The sequence below is a fragment of the Pristiophorus japonicus genome, chromosome 8, assembly GCF_044704955.1.
Source record: "Pristiophorus japonicus isolate sPriJap1 chromosome 8, sPriJap1.hap1, whole genome shotgun sequence".
Taxonomy (NCBI): Eukaryota; Metazoa; Chordata; class Chondrichthyes; family Pristiophoridae; genus Pristiophorus; species Pristiophorus japonicus.
In genome coordinates, this window is record NC_091984.1 from 63,804,414 (window position 1) to 63,825,097 (window position 20,684).

At 43.1% G+C, this 20,684-nt stretch overlaps 1 protein-coding gene across 1 annotated transcript in view; it reads left to right on the plus strand.

Annotated features, from left to right (window-relative positions):
• The first annotated feature begins 5,453 nt into the window (after positions 1–5,453).
• The window catches only part of LOC139268089 (ras-related protein Rab-3C-like), a 231,119-nt gene continuing 215,888 nt past the window's right edge, over positions 5,454–20,684 (plus strand). The window contains exons 1-2 of the mRNA XM_070886103.1: positions 5,454–5,499; positions 16,670–16,897. Of these exons, the coding sequence (XP_070742204.1) occupies positions 16,670–16,897 (228 nt within the window). The 5' untranslated portion in view covers positions 5,454–5,499. The remainder of the gene's footprint in view (positions 5,500–16,669; positions 16,898–20,684) is intronic.

Here is a 20,684-nt window from a genome sequence, read left to right on the forward strand (position 1 = left end):
AAGTGTCAGATGGCTTGTCCGCATGCTGGATTTGTAGTGTGAGATTTAATATGGGTGGGAATGTAAGCACAGGTGTACATGTAGTGTAGCCGTTGCATGGGGTTCTTGGAATGCTTAACTACACGCATTGACCAAAAGTGGCCCATAATCCCCCTACCAGTGATTACGGAGGCATTTGTACATCCATATCATAGAGACGCATTTAACTTAATTTCGTCTGACACATTGTCATTGCTTGACGTAATGTTGCGGGCCCAACTCCTTAACCATGTGACGTTGTGCAATAATGACACATTGGAGTGCACATTGCATATCATTGTCATATGTTTTTGCCACTTGATTGATAACGTGATGTTGGCCCCCATGTTTACTGTTAATAGCACCTGTCCTGGGCCTCCCCAGTACCCGCATGCGTCACAAGTGACGCTCCAGTGTCCTATAGTGTAGGCTTGCCCAGAAGGACAGGTAAAATTGTCTTGCGTATGATCAGTGTTAGCTAACCGCCACCCTATACGGCCATCCCATGCTATGTTTGAGGATGGAAGTAACATAGTCACGGATAACGAGACACAGAGACTTGCCAGCACGAGTTGGTAAGTCACCATTTTGGGCAGAATTCCTGTTGGAGGAAGCATAAGTATATTAATTCAGCCCCGTTTAGTCAATTTACCCTTGTCAACACAGAGAGGAATATCTTGACCAGTCAGGAGCACCCAATAAGTGTTTCCTTCTCCTTTCGCTAAGATTTCCCCTACTTGTAAGGGTTTCTAGGGGTACTGCACCCACACTTTTCCTCCTTCACAAACTGTGTCCTGAGTCTGATTTTCTTTTTCAATAGTAGGGACACTAACTTTGCCTAACATGTGGCTTATGGGAGTTCCCCCCCCCCGCAATGGTCGGTGATTCAGATTGCGCACTGCTTGTGGTAAGACCTTTAACCACGCTTGCAATGTGTTAGTGGGAGGTAATATTTTAATCTGTTGCTTAAGTAGTCCATTCATGCGTTCTATTAACCCTACAGCTTGCGGATATTAAGGTATGTGAAACATCCAATAGATCCCGTTGTCTACCGCCCACTGTTGCACTGTTTGACCTGTGAAGTGCGACCCATTATCGGACTGTACTTCTGCTGGCTCACCGTAGTATGTGATTAAATTCTACAGTGTTTTAATCATATTTTGTTGATTCGCTTTAGTCACTGGATAAGCTATCAAAAGTCCAGAATAGGTATCAACAGCAGTGAGCAAATATTAGAACCGTTGTTGCAATGGTAAAGGTCCTACATAATCAACTTGCCATATTTGTGCTGGTTGAGTCCCTCTCTTAATATGGGCACCGGGTTGTCGTTGTAGGGGAAAATGCTTCACCTTTTGACAAATTTCACAGGTGTTTATGATCTGTTTAACACCGTCCGTAGTCAAATATAACCCCTATTTCGTGCCCATTGTATCGTACCCTGAATGCCCAAATGTCCAGATTTATGCTGGGCCCACTTGCCTATGCCATATTCGTCCTCTTCCGCCTCTTTGACAGCCCGTACCCGGGCTATATGATCAACGGTGTTATGATGTTTAGAGGTCTTTGAAGTGTTTTTCATGTGAGCGTCCACATGATATACAGTTATTTTCATCATCTGGGCTTTGGACCATATTTGTTCCCATAGGTGCTTTCCCCACAAGTCTTTCCCAGTTATTTGCCAGTTATGTTCATGCCAGTTTTGCATCCAGCTTGCCAAGCCATTGGCTACTGCCCATGAGTCAGTATATATGTGTACTTGTTGCTGTTCCTCTTCTAATGTAAGGACTACAGCTGCTAATTCTGCTAGCTGGCTGGAGCCTCCCACGCCCTCATCATGCACAATTGTCTGGGTTTTTGGATTGAAGGCAGCTGGCCATCTGTGAACCAGGCATACGTTCTTCAGGTGTTAACTGTTCAAAAGACACGCCCCAGGAGATCGGTGACTCTTTGGTTAAACTGACAGACGACTGCATAAGTTCACTCTCAGCTGTTTGTGGGTATTCAGCCACATGCTCATGTAGTCAGGTGATTCCTTCTTTTCCTTTACTTGCTCTGTCGGCGATATACCATTTCCAGCGCACTATGGAGCTTTGCTGCGCTCGCCCGACCTTGTGTGTCTCATTTTCTGAACGAACCCAGGGATAATATGGCCGTAGTATTACCACTCGTTCCCACTTTGCTTCCCCTGCAATCACAGTGATCGCCCGTATCCCAAATGAGAATCGCCCGAACAAGGTGTTGTGTGTGGTTCCCTTTAAAAGATCCATCCCAATAATATGTTCCTTTACTGCCGATATTAAGACCGTTACCCAGCGCGGAGGCCCATTTCCCAACGCCATTCTGATAGTCGTTCGGACAGCGGGCGATTCTGCCCCTCCAAACCCATTGATCATCATACGGGTCCCTGTGGGTTTCCTAGGATTTCCATGGATAATAGTAACTTCTGCCCCTGTGTCTAGTAAAGCAACATCTCTTTGTATGTTCCCCCGCCCCCCCCCCCCCCCCCCCCACCCTGCCAATGTATTGTAATCGGAATGTGTGGCCTCAGGTCCCCAGGAGCTTGGGTTGATGTGGTTCTAATGGGGAGTACTCCCGGATCCCGGCTACACCCCTAGTCGAGGGGATTACTAGCCTTCCACAGCTCTTCTACGTTGGGGTATAGGCTAGCGGGAGGTGGTTTCTCCGCATCCACAGACTTATCGCTATCCAACTTAATCTCCCTTACCTCCCTCCTTTCACCCTTCCCTGTTCCCGGGATGCAGTGTTGCTTCCACATAGAATACATCGCTCCTGTTGGGATTCCATCAATTTTTTCCTTGGGGACCCCTGCCTTCAGTAAAGCTGCGAACATGTCCCTCCGCGTAATTCTTTTTTTTGTCTTTCCTGACCCTGTACCTTTCCCAGAGGTTGAACCTTGACGCTGGTCCCGATCCCCCTCTACATTAGCCGTTCTCGACTCTCGCACACTATCTTCTACATCCTCTAACTGTCCTAGAATAGGCAAGCGTGCCCCACCCGTTGCCCTTGGGCTGGTCCCAATAATGCAAGTAGCGCACCCCTCATCATAGGAGGGCCACTCTTCATCAGCCTGCTCCGCATTCCTGCCATAAAGAGCTCCTGATCTGGCCCTCCCATATGGTTGGTGATATAATCCTCCCCGTGTTGCCATGTTGCGCAACTGTATCGCACCCTCCACCATAGTATTCCAAGGTTTTGCCTCCCCTTCCCAATCAACGGCAGAGGGATATTTTTTCCGGACCCCTATAGTAACCCATGTCCCATAGTGAATCTGTGCCCTGGACATTCCGTAGCACTGCTGTGATATGGTGGTCCGTAGTCATAGTCCCCATTTTTGTTAACTCTTCGGGGTTAAGTATTACGCCTGATGCTCACTTGTCCCAAACCCGGGTTAGCCATTCTGACAATGATTCCCCTGGTTTTTGGTGAAATCGAGACCCTATTTCTTGTAACTCACTAGTGGTGAAGTCACGCACCCGTCTAGTGGTTACCGGCTGTTCCCCATCTTGCTGTTTCATCTTATTTGTCATAAGGGGTCTAGCTTCCGTGCTCGGAGCGTATGGGGGAGGGTCTTTAGTTTCCTCCCCTTCCCGCCCCCTCTCCATCTGTCCACTCATATTCTGAGTCAGAGGAGTACTAGATGTCTCTGTCCCAACGAGCCGGATCCCAAACGTGGGTCCAGCCAACAATGCACGTACCTTTGACCGATCTATCTGTAATTTCCATCATCTGGCTTTCTTTTTATTTTGTACTGTCACCAGACGGCATATTAAAGTTTCTGATTGTTCATTGACTTTATCCGCCCATTCTTGTGCAGTGCGGACTGCTTCAGTCAGTTGAGTTTTGACTTTCCAAAACCTTAACAGCTGTTTTTAACTGTAGGTTTTCTGCCTCACTTTCCTTAAGTTGTTTACACATCGCCCTTAATGCTGTCAACAAAATCCATCCCATTTGTGGGGGACTACTTTTCTCCTGTGGGACGCCCGCTTCCTCCAGGAGAGACAGTACCGCGTGGGGTACGGTTCTATCTTTGCTCTGTTCCAATAACTGCGTATCCCAATGTTGCGGTGGTCTAAATCAGGCTAGCACATTGCCAAAACCCTCATCCCTCGTGCTCCACCCTGGTATTCTATACTTCTCTCCTGCAGGAGGAGACTGCTTCTTTTCTTTTCTCTTAAACATTTTACCAGATCCTGCAGACTACGCCAAAATGTTTTGGATCGATAATAATAGACCCAGGTTCAGGATCTGGATGAATGTTAAATAAGAGACAAGACAAATGAAGTAAAGATAAAACACCGTTTACTGAGAGAAAAGAAACTTAATACAGTTTACGAAGAAAAGAGAAGTATGATAAGATGCAACAAGGCTCACAGCCTTCAGCCTGTCGGGAACTCCGCAACGACGGCTGGTCAGGAGCCTTGGGAGTCCCAGCATCGCTCGCGAATCACGGTCCAAGGTGAAGTTCAAAGAGCTACTGGACAGTTCCGTTCCTTTATACTATTGAACCAACATGGGTGCATGTGGCTTATGGCCAACTCCTAATCTGTAAGGTCCCAGCTGTTCTTCCACAAAGCATGAAACCTCGAGGCGCCGATCGTCCCATAAACAAGATGGTGTGCGCATCAAGGTCTCTCTCGCTCTCTCTCTCTGCATCAACAACATTCCACGAGGCATGAAGCAGAAAACACACTGGAAATGTCGGAATATCATAATTAACCCTATGTGATCAACCCTATACAATACAATCCCGCATTGGTCTCATCAGCCACCTTAGAACTCATTTTAGTATGGAAGTAAGTTATCTAAGAGGAAGAGAAGAAGGGTATCGAGGGATTTGGAACTCGGGCAGGTAAATGGAGTTGAGGTACAGATCAGCCATGCTCTACAGGATTTTTTTTTGTGATCCCACTTATTTTCTCTGTGGTTTCTACAATAATTTTAAAATAATGTCTAAACAATTAACTATTTCACTACAAAATTACATTGATAATGAATACAAACAAAGCATTTCACTTTGAACATCTCCGTGCTTTTGTTTTGGATGTGGCGCTGACCAAGGTGTGGTCTATCTGATGTCACCAACACTTCAGGAAGAAAGTTAGAAAGAGTGATGCGTGCGGCATGACGTTCCGTGCGTGGTTAGAGTAAAAATCCACGCTGTCGACAGGGCGGGGAGATGCTTATATTCCGAGCCTGACGTCTTCTAATCTCATCTGCCCCACCACAGCAGCGAGATGCCGGGATCGTGCCGGAATCCCCTCACTCGCTGAAAGCAGCGGCGGCTCCTCACAACCATCTGCCTGAGACAGCTGGAGCTGTAGCTAAACTCTGGAATCGACCTGGCGGCTTCATGTCTGTTTCCATTAAACCTTGAATAAGAATTATTTTTGGTTATCTTTGGACTTGTATCGGGTTAGCCCAGTTATTTCAGAGAAGCCGGTTAGGACAGCACACAATAAGGTGAGCGTCCCATTTATTTCTACATCTTCCATAAGGGCATGTTTTATTTCCCAATTCTGATTGACCAGACTGTAAGTAGACCGGAATGGTTTGTATTTTCAATTCCCCTAAAAGCTGATACTACGTTATTTTTTTTCCCTCTTTCTGGAATACCGAAGTATTTTTTTTTCGGGCAGCTGTTCTCTTCTGCCAGGCGGCATTTTTGCTCACAGGCTGACTTTCAGCGCAGCCTTTCATTGTACAGTCAGATCGCAGCGAATTTGCGCTGAATTTCCCCGACTCGCTCAGCACCTCCGCCGTGCTCTGCGCCCTAGCCGTCAGTCAGATGGCAAAACATTTATTGCTTTGGAAGCCAAGGCAGACACCGTCCGAGGCAAACGTTTAAATAACGTGATATTTTAAATTGCTGCAAGCGGCCAAGTAAGTCTACGCCCAATACACACATTGAACACCACTGTGAAACAACACTGCTTTATTTTGAAAAAGCCTCACTAGCCTGCTGTAACATTGTGCGATGTTTTATATCTGACCATCATGGTTTTACAACTGGAATCAAAGTGTTCCACCCGTATTTGCCATTGTGCAAATAAAGAGTAACAATTTCACCATCCAACCCCCAAAGGAACTTAACGTCAATCCATCTTGTCATGTTTGTGTCCTTCAATGCCAGATCTAGTTGATTTAAAGGTAGTGACTGCAGCGATGTCTATTGGAAAATTATTTAAGTGTGCACCTGGTCCTTTCTGGATCGTGCACCACGTGACGGACAGTTCTTAAGGGATTTAGAACAATAACATACTGTAGCAATAGAAGATCCCCATTTCTATTAACCTTAAATAGAATCAACTTAACTGGGTTTTAAATTTCTTTGCTTTTAGGATTTTTGCAACATAGCTGGTTACTTGGTCAGTGTAAAACTTCCAGATCGCGTTATTTCACATGGAATTTCAACAGTAACAGCTGTGAAGAACAGCAAGATTACTAGTAGGGACTATTCGAAGTTACCTTCCTGGTCCTCCCAGATGGAACAGTGAGGCCTCTGGGACTATAGAGCTAAATTATCTAGCTACAGAGGAAGAAGTGCATGATAAGGTTTAAAAAATGAATACTAGGAATCTGAAATATAAATCAGGAAATACACAGCTTGCAATAACTCCCAACTGTCTAGCTTTAGCCCTCCCTTTACAATGATACTTGTGCAATTATCAGTCTGCTCATCCAGTCCCTTTCCTCCACGTTTGATTCCATTATCCCCAGTAAAACCCTTACACTTTACCAAGCTGTTTGTTTCCCCTGCTATGGCCTCCATCTTTGCTCCCTCAAGTCCAAAGGCGCAGATTTGAGCATTATCAGCACACAATCAGTGTAGCCATCCATCGCCATATCTGACTGAACTCCCTCAAGTGCTATCAGGCCTCGCAATTCACTATCACAGGATAATTCTGGAGAGCAGAGATAATCCCCAGCTTCTTTTCTCCACTATATTGGTTCCAGGTCCCTCAACAACACAAATTTAAAATTCTCATCGTTATGTTTAAATTCCTTCATGGTGTCATCCTTTCTATCTCTGTGACTTTCTCCAGCTCTACAACCCTCTGAGAACTTTGCGTTCCTCTGACTCTGGCCTCTTGTGCAAGCCCCGCTCCCTTTACCCCACCATTGGAGGCTATAGCATCAGCTGTCTGTGCCCTATACACTCTGGAATTCCCTCCCTAAACCTCTCTGCCCCTTCACCTCTCTCCTCTTTTAATACCCTTGATTAAAAACCCACCTCTTTGACCAAGCTTTTAGTCTAATATCTCCTTTTTTGGCTTGACATCTATTTTTTGTCTGATGACGCTTATGTGAATTGTTTCGGGACTTTTTTTTCTATGTTAAAAGTATTATATAAATGCAAGTTGTTGTAATGTTTTTGTTGAAGGGTCACACCCAAAACATTGGCCTATCTATCCCTCAGTGCAGTACTGAGGGAATGCTGCACTAACAGATGTAGTCTTGTGGATGGGGTCTATCTGCTCTCTCAGATGGATGTGAAAGATCTCATGGTACTGTTTGAAGACGAGCAGGGGAGTTCTTCCGATATCCTGGCAAACATTTATAGAAACATAGAAATTTACAGCGGAGAAGGAAGCCATTTTGGCCCATCATGACCGCGCCGGCGGACAAAGAGCCACACGGCCCTCGGTCAGCAGCCCAGAAGGTTACATATAAACCAATGAACAATGGCGGAAAGGTAAAGAGCACCCAGTCTGCCCCACACAACTGCGACACCCCTTATACTGAAACATTCTACACTCCACCCCAACCGGAGCCATGTGAACTCCTGGGAGAGGCAAAAACCAGATAAAAACCTAGGCTAATTGGGGAAAATAACCTGGGAAAATTCCTCTCCGACCCATCCAGGCAATCAAAACTAGTCCAGGAGATCACTTTGGCTGTATTAGATTCCCTGCAGTACTTACCATTGTATCTGCACCGGCCAACAAGAGGTTATCCAGTTTAATCCCAATTACCAGCACTAGGTCTGTAACCCTGCAAGTTATGGCACATTAAGTGCCCATCCATGCACCTTTTTAAATGTGATGAGGGTTTCTGCAACCATCACCCTTCCAGGCAGTGAGTTCCAGATCCCCACAACCCTCGGCATGAAGAAGCCCCCCCCTCAAATCCCCTCTGAACCTTCCACCAACCACCTTAAAACTATGCCCCCTCATAATTGACCCCTTGGATCAATGGAACTAGGCCCTTGCTATCCACTATATCCAGGACCCTCAACATTTTGTACACCTCAATGAGGTCTCCTCGCAACCTCCTCTGTTCCAATGCGAACAAATCCAGCCTATCCAATCTGTCCTCATAGCTAAGATTCTCCATTCCAAGCAGCATCTTAGTAAATCTGCTCTGCACCCTCTCTAGTGCAATTACGTCCTTCCTATAATATGGCGACCAGAACTCCACGCGGTACTGCAGCTGTGGCCTAACCAGAGTATTATACAATTTAAGCATAACCTCCCTGCTCTTGTATTCTATGCCTCGGCTAATAAAGGCAAGCATTCCGTATGCCTTCTTAACCACCTTATCCACCTGGCCTGGACAAGCACACCAAGGTCCCTTTGTTCATCTGCACTATTAAGTGGCCTACTGCTTAATGTGTATACCCTTTCCTTCCTAGCCCTCCCAAAGTGCATTACCTCACACTTCTTCGAATTAAATTCCATTTGTCACTGCTCTGCCCACCTAACTAGTAGATTGATATCCTCCCGCAGTCCATGACTTTCCTCTTCATTATCAACCACACAGCCAATTTTAGTGTCCTCTGCAAACTTCTTAATCATACTCCCTATATTCAAATCTAAATCATTGATATATACCACAAAAAGCAAGGGACCCAGTACTGAGCCCCACGGAATCCCACTGGAAACATCCTTCCACTTTTATCACTCCGACAACACCACCGAAAACAGATTATCCTGACATTTGCATCATTGCTGTCTGGGACCTTGCTGTCTGCTTTGTTCCCTTATATTGTAAAAGTAATGCTACTTCCAAATACTTAATTGGCTGGGAAGCATTATGGGATTTCCTGAGGTCTTGAAAGGCGCTATATAAATGTAAGTTCTTTCTCTTTTTATATAAAACCTTAAGAGAAGCTAGAGTATTGTGTGCAGTATTGAGCCCAACACTTTAGGAAGGATATTGAAGCTTTCGAGCGGGTGTATTGTAGATTTAGTCACTGGCCGCCTGGTATAAAGGAATACAAATATGAAGAAAGGCTTGAAAAATTGGGGCTTTTTTGTTAGAACAATGCAGATTACTGGGCAATGTGATGGAAGTGTTTAACATTATGAAAGGATGGGATAGAGTAGATAGAAGCAGACTGTTTTAGTAGTTATGGGATCTAGAACTACAGGCCATACATAAAAGATTAAATGCAAGAATTTTGGAACAGAGAGCAAGAGAAACTTTACACAGATAGCTGTGAAGCTGTGAAATTTCACTTCCTTAGTGGTTTGAGGCAGAAACAATGTCAATATTATCTTGGATACTCCAATGAAGGAAAGGGGGATAAAGAGATATGGGAACAGGTTGGGTGAATATGATTAGGACTGTTTTCTTGTGTGGGAGGGGGAGTGCTGGCATGGACTGGATGGGCTGAATGTATTTGTAACTTCTACCTATTTCAATAACCGCTTTTGTACTGGGGCTCAAGTTTGGATTCTGGAAGACTGGCGTTTGTGAACTGGTTCCTGCTGTTTATATCGCTAAATCTGGCTCCCTTATCATGGCAGCAAATTTGCATACCCAGTCTTTTTATGTGTTTATGGTTACTCCACCAGGATATGGGACTCGGATTTAGCAATGTAAATGCTGGGAGCAGACTCACAGAATCTGGACTAAATGAATGCCAGTATAAAAGCTGCTGAATGACTTGCTGTGCATTTCCGGTTTTCAATTAAAGTGGAGGAAAAGTAATTTCTGATTGAAATAGCACCCTCCCCCCCCCCCACCGACCCCCTCTCCTATTTTATAGTGAAACATTACACTGTCAAAAATCAGGGAGTCCTGCCAGATTGGGTCTTCATCTTGCTAGACTGCTTGTGATGTAACTGACAGGAGGTGCCACTTTGCATCCTGGAGTTGTTTCATTGAAACAATGACAGCCTGTTATTATCAGACTGAGCTAAGAGCTGATTTAAGACATACTATCATTTGGGCATGGGGATACTCCCTAATGTATAAACACAGTTGTTTCAATGCAACTGCACTGGATACACAGGGACTCTCCCCGTCAACGATGTCAGGGAGTGACCCAGTCAGAAATGAACTGATCTGATGGATCTTTCTGCAGGTCAGATCATTTATGTTTAGTTTTTAAAAAAAACATTTTTATCAGTGTATTTTTCTACTTTAACAACCCCACAGTTTTCAACATGTAGGTTTCTCAGTAAAATGGATTGCTGAAGTCAATAAGCCATCTTTAAACAATAACTTTCAATCATAAGAAAGTACATCTCTGTTCTTTACAATAGTTAGGTAAGAATAATGCTTACATAGAATTTACAGCACAGAAACAGGCCATTTGGCCTAACTGGTCCATGCTCCATGTTCCACACGAGCCTCCACCCACCCTACTTTATCTCACCAATTAACATAACCTTCTATTCCTTTCTCCCTCATGTACTTATCTAAATGCTATTCGCCTCAACCATCTGGTAACAAGTAAAGAAGTTTCTCCTGAATTCCCTATTGGATCGATTCGTGACTATCTTATATTTATGGCCCACAAGTGAAAATATCTTCTCTACGTTTACCCTATCAAAGCCCTTCATAATTTTAAAGACCTTTATGTCACCTCTCAGTCTTCTCTTTTCTAGAGAAATCTGTCCCAGCCTATTCAGCCTGTCCAGTTAGTTGTACACTCTCAGTTCTGATGTCACCTTTGTATCTCTTCTTTGCATTTTTTCCAGTGCTTCGATATCTTTTTTGTGATCTGCAGATCAGAACTGTGCACAGTACTCTGTGTGGTCTACAACAACAACAACAACACCAACAATAACTTGAATTATTATAGCACCTTTTAATATAGTGAAATGTCCCAAAAAGCTTCACAGGAGTATTATAAGACAAAAATTTGACACCAAGCCACACAAGGAGAAATTAGAGCAGATGACCAAAAGCTTGGTCAAAGAGGTAGGTTTTAAGGAGTGTCTTAAAAGAAGACAGAGAGTCAGAGTGGTTTAGGGAAGGAATTCCAAAGCTTAGGGCCTAGGCAACAGAAGGCACGGCCATCAATTGTTGAGCGATTATAATCAAGGATGCCCAAGAGGGCAGAATTAGAGGAGTGCAGAAATATCAGTTGGGGGAGGGGGGGGGGGTGGGTGCGGAGAGGTGGGTTTCAGGGGTTGTGGGGCTGGAGGAGGTTAGAGAGATAGGGAGGGGCGAGGCCTTGAAGGCATTTGAAAATAAGGATGAGAATTTTGAAATCAAGGCGTTGCTTAACCGGGAGCCAATATAGGTCAGCGAATACAGGGGTGATTGGTGAACGGGACTTGGAGCAAGTTAGGACATGGGCAGCCAAGTTTTGGATGACCTCAAGTTTACGTAGGGTAGAACGTGAGAGGCCAGCCAGGAATGGGTTAGAATAGACAAATCTAGAGTTAACAAAGGATTGAGGATTTCAGCAGCAAATGAGCTGAAGCAGGGGCAGAGACAGGCGATGTTACAGAGGTGGAAATATGTGGTCTTAGCTATGCCATGGATATGTGGTTGGAAACTCATTTCAGTGTCAAATATGACACCAAGTTTGCGAAGTTCAGCCTCCGACTAATGTTATGGAGAGGGATGGAACCAATGGCTTGGGAACAGAGTTTGTGATGAGGACCGAAAACAATGGCTTCGGTCTTCCCAGTATTTAATTGGAAAACATTTCTGCTCATCCCGTACTGCTCATCCATCCTTCAAGATTATTAGAGCAAGCCTTATTAAAGAGCATCCTAGCCTTTGATGTACCCTAAGGATATTATTAGCATATCCTGAAGGAAAGTCAATCAGGCTGATTAAACTTACTTCAGTCTTATTTAAACTATAGTGTTAAATCCTGACTTGAAATAATTTGCAGGATCGGGGTTTGTGTCCCATGTGTCTCAAGACAGCTGTTTCTGATCTTTTCTTCACTGCTGGACAGCCAGTGTGGATTTGTTAATTGTAATTCATGTTTGATAAATTTTAAAGTACTTTTTTAAAGATATAATCAATTGAATATATAAAAGGTTGTAATAGATGTAGATTATTCAGATTTTCAGAAGGCATTCAATAATGTATTACACAGGAGGCTTGGTAGAAAAACAATCAGGAATATGGTATAAGAGCAAATTTGGTAATATGGATACTGAGTTGGTTGATGGACAAGAAGCAAAGAATTAAGGGGATTGGGTATTGGTTAGACTGGAGAAAGGATGGAAGTGATGTACCCCAAAGATCTTGGAAGAGGGGACTGAGTGTAACGTAGCCAAGTTTGCTGACGATATAAAGATGGGAGGAAGGGCAATGTGGAGGAGGAGGACAGAAAGAGGCTGCAGGAGGACATAGACAGGCTAAGTGAGTGGGCAAGAATTTGTCAGATGGAGTATAATGTTGGAAAGTGTGAAGTCATGCACTTTGGCAGAAAAAATCAAAGAGCAAGTTATTATTTAAATGGAAAAAGATTGCAAAGTGCTACAGTACAGTGGGACCTGGGGGTACTTGTGCATGAAACACAAAAGGATAGCATGCAGGTACAGCAAGTGATCACGAAGGCCAATGGAATCTTGGCCTTTATTGCAAAGGGGATGGAGTATAAAAGCAGGGAAGTCTTACTACAGCTATACAGGGTATTGGTGAGGCCACACCTGGAATACTGTGTGCAGTTTTGGTTTTGTATGGAGGCAGTTCAGAGAAGGTTCACTAGGTTGATCCTGGGGATGAGTGGGTTGACTTATGAGGAAAGGCTGAGTAGGTTGGTCGTCTATGAAATTCATAAGAATGAGAGGTGATCTTATAGAAACATATAAGATTATAAGGGGGCTTGACAAGGTGGATGCAGAGAGGACGTTTCCACTGGTGGGGGAGACTAGAACTAGAACACGATCTTAGAATAAGGGGCTGCCCATTTAGAACTGAGATGAGGAGAAATTTCTTCTCTCAGAGGGTTGTGGATCTGTGGAATTCGCTGCCTCAGAGAGCTGTGGAAGCTGGGACATTAAATAAATTTAAGACAGAAATAGACAGTTTCTTAAACAATAAGGGGATGAGGGGTTATGGGGAGCGGGCAGGGAAGTGGAACTGAGTCCATGATCAGATCAGCCATGATCTTATTGAATGGCGGAGCAGGCTCGAGGGACCTTATGGCCTACTCCTGCTCCTATTTCTTATGTTCTTATGATCAGTGCTGGATCCATTTTATCCTTGGTATATGTAGATGATTTGGAGTTGGGTATAGGAAGCACAATCTCAAAATTTGCTGATGATATAAAAGTAGGATGTTTGGCAAACAGTGAGATCTGTAAAATACGTAATGTAGATATAGACAGGTTTTTAGAATAACAGTCAGGTGACAGAGGCAATTTAATATAAGAGTGAGGCAATACATTTTGGGAGAAAAAGTAAGGAATGGGGATATATATACTTAATGGAAAATAGTGAAGGATGTTGGCAAACACAGACCTGGGGTTTGAAGTACACAATTCCTTGAAAATGTAAGTAGATAAAGCCATAAAAAGGCCAGTAGAATTTGGGTTTTATAAATTCTTCATTTCACTTCTCCCTCTTTGGCAACTACTTGGTACAAGGTGCAATGGTTTTGCTCATGATTGTCCTTCTCCAAGATATTGTCAATACAGAATTCAACACGCTCAGGTGATTTCTGTACTGCTTCCTGTCTCCTCTTTCTACCCCAATGGATTGTTACCCACTTCCATTCCTCATTAACTTGCCCTGCCTCCAAGATGTCCATCTCCTGGAATGTGCCTTCCAAGGAACCTTCAGGCTCCCATGTGTGACAGAATGTCTCCATCTTCTTCCCAAGCTCAGAAACCTTGAGTTTGAGTGGAAGCATTGGAGACACTTCCTGCAGGTATGATCATCCCAGTTACATAAAACATCCAGAAACTCCCACATCAGGAAAGTATTGCACATCACAGGCTTCAACTGTCTCAATCTCAATCTCTCTCCCATCCTATAACAAAGCAAATTGTTTCCCCACCTCTTTGATCAAGCTTTCTAATCTCTCCTTCTTTGGCCCAGCATCCATTTTTCTTTATGTCTCTGTGAAGCACTTTGAGCTTTCTCTATGGTAAAGGCATTATATAAATGCAAGCTGATGTTGTTTTCTTAAAAGTTTAATATAATCAAACACAGCTTAGTGTCACCTGCACACCTGGATATACAACTCTCTCTTCTATCTATCATATATATATATACATATATATATATATATATTCATTTCAATCAATGTTACAGAGGTGAAATTTTGTGCTTAAGAGTTCCCTGCGCATGCCAGGTATGAATAGCAGGAAGTTCCACACCACCAGTCTCAATTTTTCATCTATTCATTTTAATAGTTGGAACTCTGTGGGCTGGGGATAAATAATTTACTGATATGTGCTACTGGTGTACACTGGATATATCAATACTGAAAATTTCTGCAATATTTTAACCACTGGTATCCAGCCCCCCTAAAATTAATTCTGAATTATGTTTCAGATTGAGTCATCATCCGTGTAGGGATAGCAGTTTGCTCTGACTCTCACCTTTCCAGCGCTGATCTAAATCCAGCTCCGGAATCAAATTGAATCAGTAAGCTGTAAACAGTATCCCCAGTTGCCCACAGTAAGCACTAAACACCTTGCAGGCTGCTCTAGTTCAGGGTAGAGGTGAGTAAGACATTCAAATTCAGTTTGGATTTCTACAATAAAAACTGAATTTGGCTCCCAGTGTAAACAAAGTATTTGCCACTTCTGTCCATACCTATCATCATGGCAACAGCACGACTACATTTACTCAGCTTCATGTTATTTTGTAGAGTGATATAATGATGGTGAAGTTACACGTACAGATTGAAAATACTTACCAAGAGGCTTTGAATCTATGTAGTATCTCATTATATGCAGATCCTTTCCTTTATATAGCATTTCACAAATGGAACAAACTCGTTGTTTAGATCAAAGGAACCATCTGTTAATTAAATCAATGAAGCCACCCACTATTTGGATTTCAGACACCATTTGAATGTTAGTCAAGGAGACAAACAATTTAGAGCCTGTTGCATTTGATCACAAATATTCTACGTATTCCTATGCTCAGTAAGTATTTTTTAAGAACTGCTCTATGCAGAAGAATGAAAGGGAATTGCTGGAGTTATTATGCAATCTAGTGAAAGATCTTATTAAGCCAAGACATGCCCATCTCTAGCAAGTAAAGTATATTACAGATAATGTCAATTAATATTTCCTTCAGCAGGAAATACTGTAATTTAAGCTAATTGTACTGAGTGAAGTCTTTTAAAACTGATATTGTGCAGCTCATCTTGCTTTTGTGCATTAATACAGAATGGTACGATGCAGGCTCACATCTACAATTCCTCCATTTGCTGATTTCCGAGTAGCTTCCCTGGAGAGAAGGAGAATTTGAAAGCAAGGACCTACCAACACTTCCAAATTGAGATTGCAAGCTTACCCTCCTGCCTGAGGATCACAGTCACATGCCTGCATTTGCCAATAATTCCCAGCATTTCTCTTGCTTTCAACAATATGAAAGAAATAAATGAGAAAAAGATAGTAAAAAGATCGAGCAAGGAGAAAATAATACATTAATCCTACTTGGCTGTCCCCTATTAAAGTGAATAGTAACTGAACTGGCATTTTTGAATTGTAATATTGCAGTTTTATGCTTCTTCTGATAAACACATCCTTTAATAAGAACATTTTAATTGTTTAATTGTTAGCAATTATCTATTTGAAAAATTCACAGAATATTATTTATTTCGATCAGAAGACATTAGTCCCTAAAGCAGCCATATTCAACTGAAACTGGAATGGGGAATGATTGACACTCCTGGGTTTGCATGTAGGATTCACAAAGGATCCACTCCTTCCAGGTTCAGTGTAGGCAATTGGCAAGTGGGCCCTTGCTGACATCAACTGAGCATTTCTATAGTCCCTATTTGCTTGCTACTAGGCTTGAAATGGCAGGTTTCCGCAAGATGTACAGTATAATGATTTAAAGCACCAGAACTATGCATGGAAGACCTGAGGCATGAGGGGAAATTTCCACAGTACTTTTCACTTTCAGGTAGTACCTACCATAATAGAAAGAAAGATTTGCAACAATATACCACCTTTCATGATCTCAAGACGTCCCAAAATGCATTACAGCCAATGAAGTACTTTTTGAAATGTAGTCACTGTTCTCATGTAGGAAAGTCAAAAAGGAATCTTTGGTACGTACATAAGGTATTTTTTTAACCAGGGTAGTTACTACTCTGTCACCTCATGCTAAATGATTACTACTGTGGTAAAACCTCCTAATATGTGATATCTTCTTATTCATTATTGCTTAGTTATAATATGGCTTTATTTCATAATGCCTGTTATACAGCTTTATGACAGATTTCTATTTCATCGGCCTTTTTTAGATGGCTTCTGCAACAGACTCTAGATATGGACAGAAGGATGCATCAGATCAGAACTTTGATTACATGTTCAAGCTTCTCATTATTGGAAACAGCAGCGTGGGAAAGACATCTTTCCTCTTCAGATACGCAGACGACACATTCACATCAGCCTTCGTCAGCACTGTTGGTATTGACTTCAAAGTGAAGACTGTTTACAGAAATGATAAACGGGTCAAGTTGCAGATTTGGGTAGGTAGTCATGTTGTGAGTCATGTTGTGTGCTTCTCCCTAAATTAGTGAAATACAGAAAATTATTAGTTACTACATGAAGTTTAACTAGGTAGCTCAATATGGCAACAAGCTCAAGAAATACTGAAAATCGCCATTGTAATATTGGCCCTGAAATTGCAGTGTAGAGTACGCCATTGTAATTCCTTTGAAATGCCCCGCAAGTTCAGGATATCCGCATGTGCAAAATCTGAAGCTTGCGGCCTGTCAATGTATGCGATGACAGGCCATCCATGGGGGCCCCAAAAAAGCGAAAGCAGAAACTGGCCAGCTGCTACCACGTAAGTCTAACAGGGCCTGTTTGCATCAGCATAAGGGGATATCTGAGGCTTAAACATTTAAATATCCAAAATAATGCACATACACGTTATTAAATGAGTTTATGCAAATATTGGCCTGGATTACAGTTTTAATCTGTGAAATTATGATCAAAAAATGAAAGTTTTATTGAGTTTAGTGGAATCAAGGTAATTATGATTAAAATTAAAATTCTGTTAATTGTATAATTTTTACATTTTGGGATTCCATTGCATATCATGAAGGAATTCCTTTCGTAAATGAGTACAATGGAATTCTCCTTTGTCATTGGAGGATCGGGCCTACGTTATCCCAGTTACGCTTCCGAACCGCCTGCGTCTCTGGGATCCGTGGCCCATTAGGCTGCCCTCAGCCTCGAGGCCTGAGACTGCAACTTTTCGCAGCCTCACTGTCAGCGGGTAGGTTCGTTATTGTTTCGCGGGTCGGTGACGTACTCCAGAGGTACGCCTCCGAGCACAATTTCTAAGCCATTATGTTTAATATTATGTTGCCGGTGATTCTTGTTGGATTACAGTTCCACAGAGGTTGTACTGCTATTAGTGGCATTGAGAAGACAAGTGTAGCAGACTGGCCCATTAGCAGCTGAGCTCAGGTAAGAATGGGGCAGTGGGGATTCAGAAAGGGAAGTGGAGACTTGTGGGTGGGGAGGAGAAGGAACAGTGAGGGGAGCAGGGGAAAGAGAGGATGCAGCACTGAGTGAAGAAGGCCTATTTTGTGGAAATTTTTGTTACCAAATGCTGACTCGCTGACATGTTGACTGCACCTCAAATGCTATTACTGTATAGAAGAAGCTTGCAGGGAACATTAAGGCGGATTGCAAAAGTTTCTATAGGTATGTAAAGAGAAAAAGGTTAGTAAAGACAAACGTAGGTCCCCTGCAGTCAGAATCAGGGGAAGTCATAAAGGGGAACAAAGAAATGGCAGACCAATTGAACAAGTACTTTGGTTCAGTATTCACTAAGGACACAAACAACCTTCCGGATATAAAAGGGGTCAGAGGGTCTAGTAAGGAGGAGGAACTGAGGGAAATCTTTATTAGTCGGGAAATTGTGTTGGGGAAATTGATGGGATTGAAGGCCGATAAATCCCCAGGGCCTGATGGACTGTATCCCAGAGTACTTAAGGACGTGGCCTTGGAAATAGCGGATGCATTGACAGTCATTTTCCAACATTCCATTGACTCTGGATCAGTTCCTATCGAGTGGAGGGTAGCCAATGTAACCCCACTTTTTAAAAAAGGAGGGAGAGAAAGCAGGGAATTATAGACCGGTCAGCCTGACCTCAGTAGTGGGTAAAATGATGGAATCAATTATTAAGGATGTCATAGCAGCGCATTTGGAAAATGGTGACATGATAGGTCCAAGTCAGCATGGATTTGTGAAAGGGAGATCATGCTTGACAAATCTTCTGGAATTTTTTGAGGATGTTTCCAGTAAAGTGGACAAAGGAGAACCAGTTGATGTGGTGTATTTGAACTTTCAGAAGGCTTTCGACAAGGTCCCACACAGGAGATTAATGTGCAAAGTTAAAGCACATGGGATTGGGGGTAGTGTGCTGACGTGGATTGAGAACTGGTTGTCAGACAGGAAGCAAAGAGTAGGAGTAAATGGGTACTTTTCAGAATGGCAGGCAGTGACTAGTGGGGTACCGCAAAGTTCTGTGCTGGGGCCCCAGCTGTTTACATTGTACATTAATGATTTAGACGAGGGGATTAAATGTAGTGTCTCCAAATTTGCGGATGACAGTAAGTTGGGTGGCAGTGTGAGCTGCGAGGAGGATGCTATGAGGCTGCAGAGTGACTTGGATAGGTTAGGTGAGTGGGCAAATGCGTGGCAGATGAAGTATAATGTGGATAAATGTGAGGTTATCCACTTTGGTGGTAAAAACAGAGAGACAGACTATTATCTGAATGGTGACAGATTAGGAAGGGGGAAGGAGCAGCGAGACCTGGGTGTCATGGTACATCAGTCATTGAAGGTCGGCATGCAGGTACAGCAGGCGGTTAAGAAAGCAAATGGCATGTTGGCCTTCATAGCGAGAGGATTTGAGTACAGGGGCAGGGAGGTGTTGCTACAGTTGTACAGGGCCTTGGTGAGGCCACACCTGGAGTATTGTGTACAGTTTTGGTCTCCTAACTTGAGGAAGGACGTTCTTGCTATTGAGGGAGTGCAGCGAAGATTCACCAGACTGATTCCCGGGATGGTGGGACTGACCTATCAAGAAAGACTGGATCAACTGGGCTTGTATTCACTGGAGTTCAGAAGAGTGAGAGGGGACCTCATAGAAACGTTTAAAATTCTGACGGGTTTGGACAGGTTGGATGCAGGAAGAATGTTCCCAATGTTGGGGAAATCCAGAACCAGGGGTCACAGTTAACGGATAAGGGGTAAGCCATTTAGGACCGAGATGAGGAGGAACTTCTTCACCCAGAGAGTGGTGAACCTGTGGAATTCACTACCACGGAAAGTAGTTGAGGCCAATTCACTAAATATATTCAAAAGGGAGTTAGATGAAGTCCTTACTACTCGGGGGATCAAGGGGTATGGCGAGAAAGCAGGAAGGGGGTACTGAAGTTTCATGTTCAGCCATGAACTCATTGAATGGCGGTGCAGGCTAGAAGGGCTGAATGGCCTGCTCCTGCACCTATTTTCTATGTTTCTATATTTAATCCGCTGACAGGGATACTGTGGCATATTTTTGTTATTTTCTACTTTTTTGAGGAGCATTATGAAATTGATTAAAATTCACTACATTCTGGTTTTTCATATTATACGTAAAATAAATCAGCTTGTTGGTTTATAATTTGCTTCCACTCAACAAAGTATGTATCAGTCCGCCTTCCGGAAGGTTGGGGAAATGCATGAGGGGGCACCTGTGAGATTACAGTATCCAGTTCATCCAACAAAGAGTTTAATTTTACGCTATCCTATGACTACACATTGAGCACTAAAGGTAAATTCCCGATCGTAGGAGATGAGGGTCTGCTTACAGGAGAGACCAAGGAAAATGAACCCAAGAGATTATCTAGTGCAGACCCAAAATTTATAACAAACACCATATAAAGTGGTGAGCAAGGAAATTCTTTTGGGGCTCTGATAGCGTTGCATAATTTATATACAGAAGACGAGTTTACGAGAGGCCAACAAATGCAGGTGCGACAAAGCCCAAGGTATTTTGTTTGTACCTGTTGCTTTCCTGGGATTTTTATTTACGGAACTTGACACACCTACATGAACATACCAGAAGAGACCAGGCGTCGCTGCCCCTATTTCACAAGACTAGCAGCCACCATTGTACCAGGATAACCTACAAATAACATTTGCAACAGGGACTGCTCCTTACATAGTCGGGGAGGTTACCACATCAGGAAGCTTTCATACAACTATATCCTTGCAATCCAGCACAGGAAATATCTGCAACATCAGTCAGT